This window comes from Sapajus apella, unplaced genomic scaffold, assembly GCF_009761245.1.
Source record: "Sapajus apella isolate SASKATOON/1434 unplaced genomic scaffold, GSC_monkey_1.0 scaffold66, whole genome shotgun sequence".
NCBI classification, from domain to species: Eukaryota; Metazoa; Chordata; class Mammalia; order Primates; family Cebidae; genus Sapajus; species Sapajus apella.
The window spans coordinates 9,051,394-9,063,892 of NW_022437006.1; the positions used below are offsets into that span (position 1 = coordinate 9,051,394).

The following is a 12,499-nucleotide window of genomic DNA, read 5'->3' on the forward strand; positions in this document are numbered from 1 at the left end:
TGTGTGTGTGTGTGTGTGTGTGTGTGTGTGTGTGTGTGTGTGTGTGTGTATCCTATTAGTTCTGTCCCTCTAAAGAATCCTGACTAATCACCTACCAATCAATCATCCAATTTCTGTGTGAAACTGTTATGAGTTACACTCAAAATGATGCAAAATTTTTGGAACTAAACTAAGGCCTGTCTGAATCCAAATGACTAAAATTATGTATTCATAGGAAACTTTCCATATGACTTATTTGAAGATACAGATTCAAGATATCTTTTATTTTGCATGTTTAGCTAAGATGGGAACTTATAGCCAACCTAATGGTGAACTAGCCTGATATTTTTAAACGTAACTGACTAAATGGTTCTGTAATACAAGTATCCTATAGCCAAGCATGGTTACAAGTTTAGGTGTTGAGAAATTATTCTGTTTTCTAGAAAACAATAATTTTTTAAATTGTTTTTTGTTCTTTTCATTCTCCTTTAGTAATGGAGAAGAACATCAGAAATCTAAACAATGTGAAACCACATTCTTACTGGCAATATAACCATGGTACTGACATTTCAAAGGAAGAATGCTAAAGACCACTAATAAAACCTTCAAACAAATTTCGTAAGCCCACTGCATATAAGAAGGATGAAGAGAAATGACAGAAGGTTTCAAAGCATCTTATTAAGGTAACCACTAGGAAAAAAGCAAAACAAAACAAGAAACCTCTAGGAAAGAATGACAGAGAAGTAAATAATTCCAAAAGGATGGTTCTAATGACCTCCTTCACATGCCAGGTACATGGGCACTGAGAAGTTAAAAATCTAACCTTCCAACTTGAAAATAATACACAATTTAAGCAGGCCATCTGGGGTGGGCTGGACCCAAAACAAGACTCCAAAAAACAGCAAACATCTATCTTGAGTAGTCAGAACAAAGAAATATCAATTAGCTAATGAGGTTTGATTTATTTTAATACTTAGTCTATCTGAAAGTAATTCATTTATGTGATCTAATTGCAAACTTTGTCTTCAATCACCAGCCATAGCAAGTTAGGTAAATTCACCCTTTACCTTTCTGTTTATCAAAAAACAAGACAAGTCAGCATTTTTTTGCCTCAAACGTATTTTAAAGACAGAAAAACAAAGGGTCTTAATGTTTTGGTACAGCTCATGAGAAGATAAATCAAGTGCAGTGTCTACTTGTTTGCTTCTGTCCTTTTAATTCAGGGCCAATAACATGTACTGCCTATCTGTCAAGTGCTGAGCATTGCACTGTGTGCTGGGACTACAAAGATGAAAAATGAATTTTCCTTCCTGGAAGAATTTTTTTTTAATGTTCTTTAACTTACAGATTTGAGACTGCTGGTCAATGAAATGAAATGTAAATTTCTCAGTACTCCAGATTCAATTTTGTTCAGTGAATCCTGAAACACTCCCCAAGGAGATGCAATCTAACAAAATTCATATTGTGCACATCCCCAGCCAGTGTTTCTCAACCCTGAATACACATTAGAATTGTCTGGGCTGCTTCTCAAAGATACAGATGCCTAGGCCCCACACCAATTGCTTTAAATCAAGCTGGCTAGGAATGGACACCCACTTTGCATTTTTTTGAAACCTTTGCAGGTGATTATAATGTAGAGCATGGATGAGGCATTAAAAGAACATAAAACATCTGACACATAGTAGACATTCAGTAAATGTTAGCCTTCTCCTCTTGCCATTAATACATAATCTGAGATCGATACTAAGACAGCATATAAAAAAGCAGTATTGTCCAGACTTCCACTGAAATATAGAATAAAAAGAAAAGGATATCTTAAAGAAAGCTTGTTCAAAGAAGGCTTTAAGCAGGAGAAACATCTTAATCAGGGCCTTGATCTGGAAAATACTTGGAAGAGCAAAAGAAGGGAATGAAGGCATTCCAAGAAGAAAAGGTTGCAGAGACAAAGGAAAAGAGGCAAGGATGGTGGTGACCCATGGGGCAGGTGATGGAGACCAGCCTGACTACTAGAACAAGGCCAAAGGGGTGAACATTAAGCAATGTGTCTAGAGGAGTTAAATGCCGTTGATGGAATGAAGGCCTTAAAGGCCAAACTAAGTAATTTCATTTGATCTGTTGTCAAATGGGATACTTTAGGTTTTCCTGAGTAGCTTGGTGACATGATGAAAGCTACATTTGAGAAAAGTTCACCTGGCAGTGGTGGATGGGATGCTGTGGAATAAAGGTGGCCAAAGAGAAGGCCGCTATACAGTAACAACATGCTGTAGCAACAGATGATAACAAGCATTTGTGTGGACACTTCTAGCAACATCTTATCTAGACTCACAACACCAAGTTGACAGGGTCTGGCTTCCCTCCAGCTGTGGGACGCTAGCTCACTGTGACCATCACAGGAGACCAGAGTCCTCACCTCTGCTGCCTCACCCTCCAATTAGACCTCTCTGAAAAAATGATCTCAACTTGAGGAGATTCCTTGCTCTTTTTATTATGTCACAGAAAAGAATACTATAAGCCTCTGTGAAGGCTCCCTGAGTTCCTAGCTATACCACTCCATAAATTCCTGCATTGGTCTACTCTAGCAGAAGATAGACCTAACAGGAATTGTATCTGATATTGGTTATCTTGATTTCACCCTGGGACAGATTTTAAATGATCACAAATTATTTGGTACTCCTCCCATTGAGAGGTGAGGTCTATTTCCTCTTCCCTTGAATTTGGAATGGTCTTAGTGACTTGCTTAAGTATTGGAAGTTCCAGAATGTCCACAGTTCCAAAAACATAGGTTTTTGGAATGTGTGCTCTTGATGTTTTCCCTTTCAAAACCCAGCCACTGTGCTATAAGGTCAAGATACGTGAAGAGCAATAAACAACTCCAGTTGAGCACCCAGTCAACAGATGGCATCAGTGCCAGCCATGTGAGTAGCCATCTTGGACATCCAGCCCAGGCAAACCTTCCCATGACTTTAGTCCCAGTGGATACCTAACATCACTCAAGATCTAAGTGAGAACCACCCAGCTGAGCCCAGTCAACCCACAAAACTGTAAGAGAAAATAAATTGTTCTTTAAGCCACTGAGTTTTGGGATGCTTTCTTATACAACAATGCCCCTTTTACCAATATTTAACTTATGGTGAAATGGTGGAAAGGAATCCTGTACATCTTTTCCTGTATCTTCCCAGTGGGCTTTTAAGGTATGTGCTTTAAAGTCAAATGCTGACTCCACCACTGTTCACATTTTGAAATGAGGAAACAGAGGCTCTGCGAGGTTATATGAATTGCTTACGGTTATAGAATCAGTAACCTGAAAATCTTGAATCCAGACTTTTAAATATAAGAATCCTCCTAAAACAGCTCAGAGAGCTATAGGTTGTTTTAGATTTACCCAATTTGCCATTTATATGTTGGAGCAAGCATGGTAAACTTACATTATAAAAAGCAAGATAGTAAATACTTTACACTTTGTGAACCATACAGTCTCCATTATGACTATTCAATTTGTAATGGAAAAGCAGCTAAAGAAAATATGTAGACAAATAGGTGTTATTCTGTTCCAGCTTTAAAGGATCAGATGGTCTTTTTTGTTTCAGACCCAATATAACCACAAAACTGGTTCTGTACACCTAAACTCAAGCCAGCCCTAGGTTATCTATTAAAAACTTGCCAGCAGTCATGGATTTTATTTCTTTTTTAATGTACATAAATTTTATCGAAGAATGACTTATTAACTCCTTCACATATTTTAATTTAAAAGTATTAGAGACTTAAAGTTTTAAAGGACAAGAAATTTTGAATATTTTGAAGAGGACCTGTGGAAATCTATATACTGTATATTCTATTTCTGATGGTCACTCAGAATTAACAAAAAATGAAGGTTGTTAGGGCATGGTGCCTGAACATGTGAAAGAAAAGTGAAAACCCTAATTCATCTGTGGAATATTTATAAACAAGAAGTCATTAAAATAGTCAGAAATTTATACAAAATGATCCAAGCTTTTTTTCTCTTTCCTCTTCCTGAATGCTTTGGTTCTAAAAGAAAAGTCTAAAAACTCCTATAGGCTTTTTGATCTTTGACTTCAGAGAGAATTTTAGTACCTTAAGTTGACTGTTCACATGCCTCACAAAAGTGCACTCCTGAAATATTCGCAACTAATAGCTGGTTGACAAAATGAATAATGCTATTAAAAATGAAATCAGCTATGGTAACTTTATATAAAGTGATGAATCACTCAGCATTGCCAAGTTAAGTATTGACTGGAGGCTAAAAAGAATGAAAGAGAGAGATTTCATTTAAAGTGGAAACATTACTGAAAGTAAAATAAAATATTTTGGAATAAAATATACAAGGGTCTGGTAAGTATGTTATATGTTAAGGCAAAAATCCAATTTTTTACTAAGAGAGTATAAAATAGAAACATGATCTAATGAAGTCTAAAATGAGGATTCTAACAAGCATTCCTAGATAAAAATCATATTGTTTCATTTTACAATTTGCCTTTTTATTCCTGACAGACTCCAGGTGTATTTGAATGAAAACTTACTTGTTTAAACTGACTTAGAACTTGTGTACTTTCATTGTAGATATAAAGAAAAACTACCGTAATTAAGAAAAACTTTACTTAGAGCTTCTTCTAACCGAAAATTAAGTAGACAAACGCTGTATTAAGAGTTGCAAAGCAACACCCTCAAAAGATCTTTGTATTCACTGCCCACCCTAACAGGACACATTGTTTAAATATTTTAACTATAATAACATTTCATTTTTGTGTAAACTTGCATAGCAGAGAATCTCGAAGGATTTTATGAACACAATGATTAAACAAAAATTACGCATGGATGTTGCATCCTTCAAGTTGCTACCATTTCTCTCATGGTTCAGCAGCAAATCTAACTGTAAAATATCTTCTTAAAGCAAAAAGGCATCTGGTGGCTACTGAGAACAGGAAGGAGGTGACACATTCAAAGAAGACTGTCATGGAGTCTAAGCATAGCTTAGGTTCCAATATTTGAACCACATCCATGGCAAACAAATATAAATAAAATCACCCTTGGCAATCCCTTTTTTTTTTTTTTTGGAGTCAGAGTCTTACTCTGTCACCCAGGCTGAGTGCAGTGGTGCAATCTCGGAAATCCTTTTAAATTGCCCAAAACATATGGCATCCTTTGACTTCACGTAGCATAACTCTGAACACTCTAAATCCTATGTTTAATTCTATGTAAGTCCATACGTAAATTTCTGGGCATTCAAACCATTGTACCTCTTAAAATAACCCTCAAATCCCTAAAGGAATAGAGCTAAGTAAGTGGAAAGTTCTAAAACATTCTTATTTGCCTGCTACATGTATTCCTGTTTAGTTATAAAACCTCAAGAGTTTCAGTACATATTATCAGATTGAAATTTGCTTGTTGTTAGAGCAAAAAAGAGAAGCATGTGTTGGGGCAAAGAAGAGATAGGTGCTGAAGTTGAAGACAAATTAAATACACATAAAATGTTACCTCATTGTAGCTCCAACTCAGATGTTATTTTGCAAGGAGTGTGGCTTACTCAGTGAGTGCTAAATGTAAAGAGACTATTACTTCCATTGGTTATAAAAGTCTATTTTATTGTAACCTCTGCAAGAACTTCTCCTTGAACCTGAACGTGTTTATTAACTTAGGGATCATATAATGATCTGTTCAGAGCTGATTACTCATGAACTAGGTAAAAGTTATTAATATGTTAATGTAAATTAAAAGGTCTGTTAAGCAGATTACAGGAAAATATACAGATACAGTAAGAATATGATTCTGGTATTCTTGACAAATTCCACCAAAGGATAACTGGAATTCATCCTTTGGGGCCTCAGCGAAGAACCACTAGCATGGGTCCCATCACTGTCCTGTTAGGAATCCCCCGTGGTCATCTTGGTTCTGGATCAGCATCATCAACACTCAAAAATTCTGTGGTTTTAATTTGCCAAAACGAATCTAAACTATAGTGTCAGCAACAAAAAGCTCAAACTCAAGCTTAAAAAATAAGATCGCAAAGTCTTCACTTAGACTGGAATCCCCACCTTGAGCACAAATCCCTTTTCTCCCTCCCTTGGTGCCTAAAATGTAAAAGAGGCCATTGTATTTCACACATTCAGTGTTATCTCAGTGGAGGAAAAAAGTACCATTTGCAGCACAAAACATAAGTGGAAATAGTTACAGACAGTCAACAATTAATGGGTAAACGGTACCTGGGATTGGAAGGTACATAAGAAAACTAGACTGCACATTAAGTTCCGATGGTCAGAAACAACCCTCACTGGATGACAGAAAAAATACTGTGGCTCCTTCATGTCTTTACTACACAGTATGACTTACCTAGCAAAAATACTTTTTAAAAAAGCAGTTCAACTCACCTACCCAAAATGAACATTTGCTTTCCAATCCTTTCATATACAGCACAAGAACAGATTTAATAAATGATAAAGGAAATTATATTTAGGAAATTATTTTTATGTCAAACATTTTCTAAAATGCTTAAAATAACAAATGTTATTAATAAGCAAGAGTATTTGTTCCACTTATTTTGAAGAGAATTAATGGCATACTGATGTCATTCTGTAGCCAGTAGAAATTTAAATCTTCCAGCATTTTACATTGTGATGCCCTCTTTTATATACAAACAGATTAATATTTTAATCTGGCATAATATTTTCCAAATATTGTCACAAATAATGACATTGGCAAACTTCTGAGGAAGGATGTCTGACAATCAGAGTTTACTCACAAAACTTCTTGGTTTCCACTAATAAACTATAATAGATTCGTGACATTTTTTTTCTTTTTTCAGGTATTAGCCCTGGAGGAGAACCTATTTACTACCCCATACTGCCCTAAATGAGTCTCTCCCAAACCCTGAACCCTTTGATTTTAAAGTTTTAAAACTATTCTATGTAAATAACTTGACAACATATAGCTATGGAGTATGGCTTTTCTTGCTGTAAATACTCAAACTTACCAATTTTCAGGGATGACGCACTGACAGCTCTACTTTCATCCATGACCTGTAAATCTGTGTTACTGTGTTTAACTGTCATCACTTTTCAAATATGTTTTATAACAAGATGAAAAGGAAAGCTAATTTCTTCCATTATGGGCTAAGGTACAAAATCACAATCTGATTTATTATTGTGATACTATGTAATTGGTGATCCCCTTAGCCTTCATTATTTTCTTCTAGTCAGTGAAAGACTAATCTAAGGTAGGAGCCTAAGATTTGGGGCAATTTTTTCTCTTTCACAAGTCCATAGATGTTTAAAGTGATACTTGGGACAAAAACAAAATCAGCAAATGAAATTATCATTGACAAAAACAATTGGAATGCCCATAGCCATCTCACTAGCTTACTAGGAGGATTAAGGGAGCTATTTTGAAAATAGCTGCTACCTATAAAGCAGTACAGAACATGGAATATAAGCTCTAGAAGGGCAGAGACAGTCATCTGTTTTTTTAATTGATTATGCCAGTGACCTAGAACAGAGCCTGATACATAGGAGACACTCAGTAAACATGTACTGAATGAATGAAATATATGATATATTTAATAGTTGGTAACAAAAATAATGAAAAGTAATGAAGCAAAAATGCATGTGGAAGCATAAATCTCCCAGTTAAACGGTGCTATATTTCACCAATGCACTTAAAAATAACTCTGGGGTTTTCTTATTTAAATTTAGATGTGGTGCACTCAACAAATTAAGGCTGGGAAAAAAAGTGGGTACTCAATATGCAGAAATTACTAAAATCACATTTTGTGGTCCACTCCCAAGTTACCATCTAAAGGATCAGAACTGGTAACATTTCAGAAAGATATGGTATTATCTTCCAGAAAACAAGAGCTTCTCCAACTGTTATGCTCTCCCCAGAACATCAAATCACTATTTCATCCCCATGTAATTTTCACCTAACAGCTAAATTGTTGGCACTCCATTATAATTTCATAATTGTAAACTGCATAAAATAATTTCCCACATTTGGTAAAGCAAGAATCTGTCACTTAAATAAAACTGGGGCAGTGTTCAGAAAACTACATTCTTTATCCAATTATAAAAATTAATGAATATAAATTCTGGTTTTAAGCAGTATATTTGTGGGGACAAATTCATGAGATTTTACTTTTCTTCTTTAGATATTTTTCTGGTTTCAGAAACTAATGTATTCTTTACAAGAATATTTTTTTAAAAAACAAAAGTTGTTGAAAATTAATCTAGAACATCAAATCTTCAATGAATATTGAATAAAATATTTGGAAAAACGAATGCTTAAACTATTAGAATGCTTCAAAAGGGAATATAAATTCTTACAACCCTTGTAATTATTCCAAAAACAATGTTTGCAATTGGACAGTTTAATAAGTGCACAAGAATGAATATGATCTTGAAAATAAAAATAATGTAGTTACAAAAACTTTTAACCTTTAGTTGCTATATTTTGAAAGGAATGGATACAGTAAATTATTTTTGAGGGTTATTGAAATAACTGCACTTGATTTGCATTTATTTTATTTAAATGTAATCTGTTAAATCTGCAAAGGTTAAAATTAAATACCTTCTCATGGCTGAGACAATTACGATTATAAATAGTTTAGTAATCCTTGAAAAACAACTTCTATCAACACAATGCCAAGCCACCAAAAGTTATGCAAATCAATAAATTTTCTTGAAAATGTTATTTTTATGAAATGTTATTTGTTAACTCGTTCACGTCCAAGTGAATCTGCTTTATGGCTAATTTTTCTTCAAAAAGAACAGTGAGGCCCAAATTTCCACAAACTTTGCCTTAATTGTTCCTCTTTCAGGGTGCAAAAAAAGGCTTCTTAGCATTTAGGTTTGACACTAGGTGAATGAGATCGGTGTTCATATAATTATATTTGTTCCATTCTGTTAGTGGCCATTTCAAACTGAAAGACCAGGACAGGTTCTAAACTTGTTAAATTCTATAAAGCCATTAGCAATAAATTTGAGCCGGCAGTTTGCAGGGACAATGGAAACTGCTGAAAAAGCGTCTATTAGTCATTCTGGACAAACCCATAGGGATTAAAAGAATGAGTTAAGATCGTTTAAGGACGCAGCCAAAAAAAAAAAAAATCCAATTGGATCTCAGCTTCTGAGTCTGTAAGAGACTTTTCCCTTTTATCATTGCCGATTTCAGCGAGCTTTAGCTAATATTTGACTAAATTGTAAAGATCCTTCTTCCCAGTCCCACTAGTTAGGTTTTATAGGTGATTAAAATAAACCCACACTGCCCTTCTTTTCGGTAAAGTCTTATGTATTGGTGAACTTCCTACTTCAGTTGCCAATTCAGCTGTTTTTCAGCTCAGCACGAAGAAAGGTCGGCCTTCATTTCTTTGCGCCTAAAGTGATCCAAAATGTGTGGAGAAAGCCAGAACTTTGCGCAAGTCTCCTTCCAAAGATCTTTGCGCGGGTTCCTGAGCTATTCCGACTGTCCTAACAGTTTGAGTGACAAAAATCTACTCAAGTTGCGCTGCGCAAAGCTCTCCTTGTCAAGAGCTTTTCTGAGAGCCCGGGGGATAGGAGCGGGAGGGTTAGAAACGCTGAACTTGGTGAAACCCCTTGAGACTGATCCAAACAGGCCCAGGATACCTTCAGATTTTCCCAGTTAAGGCCAAAAAGTCAGGGTAGACCAACTAACCACCTGTTGAAAGAAGGGGACAGGGAAGGAAGCTGGTGGAACGGGATGGGAAGGTTTGGCGCAAAAAAGAATCACAGAAAGTTGTGCGCCTCCGCCCCGGCCCGCGACTCCGGAAGTGGAATCTCCGCTAAAGCCCCAGATGCTCCTGGAAGGTCCGAGACCGGAGCTCCCTGGCCGCAGTGCGCACCGCCGGCGCCCCCAGATCCGGGAGTCGCAGCTGGGGAAAGAGAGGAGAGCTGGCTCACCTGGCGCTGAAGGCTGGAAGGTACTGTCTCGGTCCCCTGGAGCCCGGCCCGGCAGCCTCGCACTGTCCGTAGAGGGACTGAGCACTTGAAAAGCCCATCGCGTGCCGTAGGGCGCCCCGGCGGAGCTCACTTGTCCGGCTGCGGGGCACAACTTGAGGGGAACCGGACTGGCGGGCAGGGGCCGGAGCTGCGCGCTCGCGGTAGCCAGGGCGGCCGCCGGGCCGTGGGGCGCGGGCGGCTGCAGCCCGGGCGTCGGGGAACCCCCGACTCGCAGCAAGTTCTCGATGAGGAAACTCTTCCCCAGGTTGCCAAAGCCCGGCGCAGCGGGGAGGTTGAGGAGCGCGGAGGAGGCCACCACGTCCCAGTACGCGCCGGCGTGGGCTGCCACCGCGCTGGGGAGCATAGTGCGGCGCGGGCTGGCTCGCTGCGCGCCCGCCTTCGCCCGCCTCTCGCTCGTGCGCCCCGCACCGCACGCGGAGCCGCCGCTTCTCGCCGCCGTCTGCCGCAGGGCTGGAGCGCGCGGAGCCGGGCGGGAAGGAGAGGCCACCCGGGACGGCAGCGGGCTTGGAACGATATTATTTATTTGCGTTGGGCGTTTTTTTAAGGGATGGGAGGAGTGAGTGTGGGAGGGGGAAGCTGTGTTCCCTGGCCCGCTGCGTAGGCTCTGGGAGCGCGGGAGGGAGTCTCTCCCCGTCTCTATGCAGATCTGGACAGTTTTTTTTTTTTTTTTTTTTTTTGGAAGGACGGAAGGTGTGTCCAGCCCACCCATTCATGTCACTAGGCACACAAAATGACAGACGCGGCCAACAATAAGCGCAGTGCTGTGGCAAGGGGAGGGGACTAGTAGTGGGAGGAGGTGGGCGTGGAGGCGACGTGAATCGGGCGAGCTCGCACCTCCCCGCGGCGGTGCAGAGCCGCGGCGCTCTCGCTGGAGCCCGGGCAACCCACCCGTCGCGGAGTCCGGCGGACGCCGGCGTGGAGCGCCCCGAGGGCGGGCGGGCAACGCTGGTGTCGGGGGCGCCTCTGGGTACCACCTGTTGGGCGACCCCTGGCTCTCCAGTGTTGGTGGTCGCTTCAGCAACTGATGGACGTCCTGGGGAAGTAAACGGAGTAGGTAGTGGCTGGAAGGGCTGTTATCAGGGTCAGCGGAAGGTATCACTGAGACTGTTGTAGCTGTGCTGCAATTGAAAAGTTACTTTTCAAGGAGTGGATTGTTTGCATATTAAATGAGGCCCTTGTGTTATAGGAGGGAAGATGTGTTTTCTCAGAGACCTTTTAAGAAATTTCTGTTTCCAGTGATTCACTTTTTAATAAGATTTGTTTTAAGGATTGTGGGAAGAGGTGCCTACAGCTCCTTCACTCTAAAGAGGGATTCTAATACGTTTTAATCTAGAGAAGGAGATCGCAGTCGGAGTTGGTTAAATGCCAAATGACAGATGGTTGGGTCCAAAACCTAGGGGAAAAATCCACCACTAGGTCCTCCTAGACATTGGTAGTTGGGTATGTCTTTGCAGAAAGACGGGGATGAAAACGCTGTACACTGTTACTTAGGATTACAGCAGCTCTTTTTTTCCTGAAAATTTAAGTATTTTAAAATTTATTTTACTATGTGGGAACTAGACAGATGAAAAGTGTGTGCGTGTGTGTGTAAGTAATTAAAGCTTGCTTTTTAGCCACAAGACAACTTTGAAAGCTGCTCCTTTAGGAAACTCTGTTAACAGTGGAGTGTTAAAACTGTGAATTCTCTGCCAATTAACACTTATCGTTGCTACTCTCCTGTCCAGATTTAGATGAATTTATTTAGAATGGGATTTTTTTTAAGGAGATCTGTGAAGTTTGGAGTCACATGTGTAGTTTTCCTCTTCATCCTATGAATAATTTGGTCTCTGGCCTCAATTTACTTAAAAGCCGATCAGAGTTGCCAGGCTAGTGAAATAAATATTCCTAAGTTTGCCTTATGGTGAATTTAAATGCCCAGCCTATTCAAAGATGAGCATAGGTAACTAAATTAATAAAGCTGGATTTTTTTCTAAGTTGGTGGATAATTTTATGACCTGCTGCTCGATGAGAGAAAAGTTATTTTTAAGATGGATTTATGCTACCAATATTCATTAATTTGTTGATTTAGTCAGCAGTCCTTTACTGAGCATTTCATATTTATTGAATACTTGTAGTGATCTTGGAAATACATAGAAGAAAGACCTGGTCCTTGCCTCCTAGAAATTCACAGTCTGGGGCTGGTGGTAGTGGTGGTGGTGGTGGTGGTGGTGGTGGTGATGGGAGGCGGGTGGGTGGGGAAAAACAACATCTGAGGAAGGCCTTCTAATGAGAGTAAACTTTCTAAAGACAGTCTATATTGTCATTCAGTTTGAAGAATTTTTAAATTTCCATCTAGATTTTGTTTTTGACCCAATGATCATTCAGGAGGAGATTATTTAATTTCCATGTATTTGCATGGTTTTGAAGGTTCCCTTTGGAGTTGATTTTCAGTTTTATTCCACTGTGGTCTGAGAGAGTGCTTGATATAATTTCAATTAAATTTATTGAGGCTATCTTGGAGAAAGTTCTATGGGCCGATGAACAGCATGCATATTCTG

The 12,499-nt window shown here is 39.2% G+C and overlaps 1 protein-coding gene across 3 annotated transcripts in view; it reads right to left on the reverse strand.

Annotated features, from left to right (window-relative positions):
• The window catches only part of DBX2 (developing brain homeobox 2), a 36,719-nt gene extending 26,009 nt beyond the window's left edge, over window positions 1-10,710 (reverse strand). For all 3 annotated transcript variants that reach the window (XM_032248378.1, XM_032248377.1, XM_032248376.1), the window contains exon 1: window positions 9,903-10,710. In XM_032248378.1, the coding sequence (XP_032104269.1) occupies window positions 9,903-10,671 (769 nt within the window). In that variant the 5' untranslated portion in view covers window positions 10,672-10,710. The remainder of the gene's footprint in view (window positions 1-9,902) is intronic.
• Window positions 10,711-12,499: the final 1,789 nt, after the last annotated feature.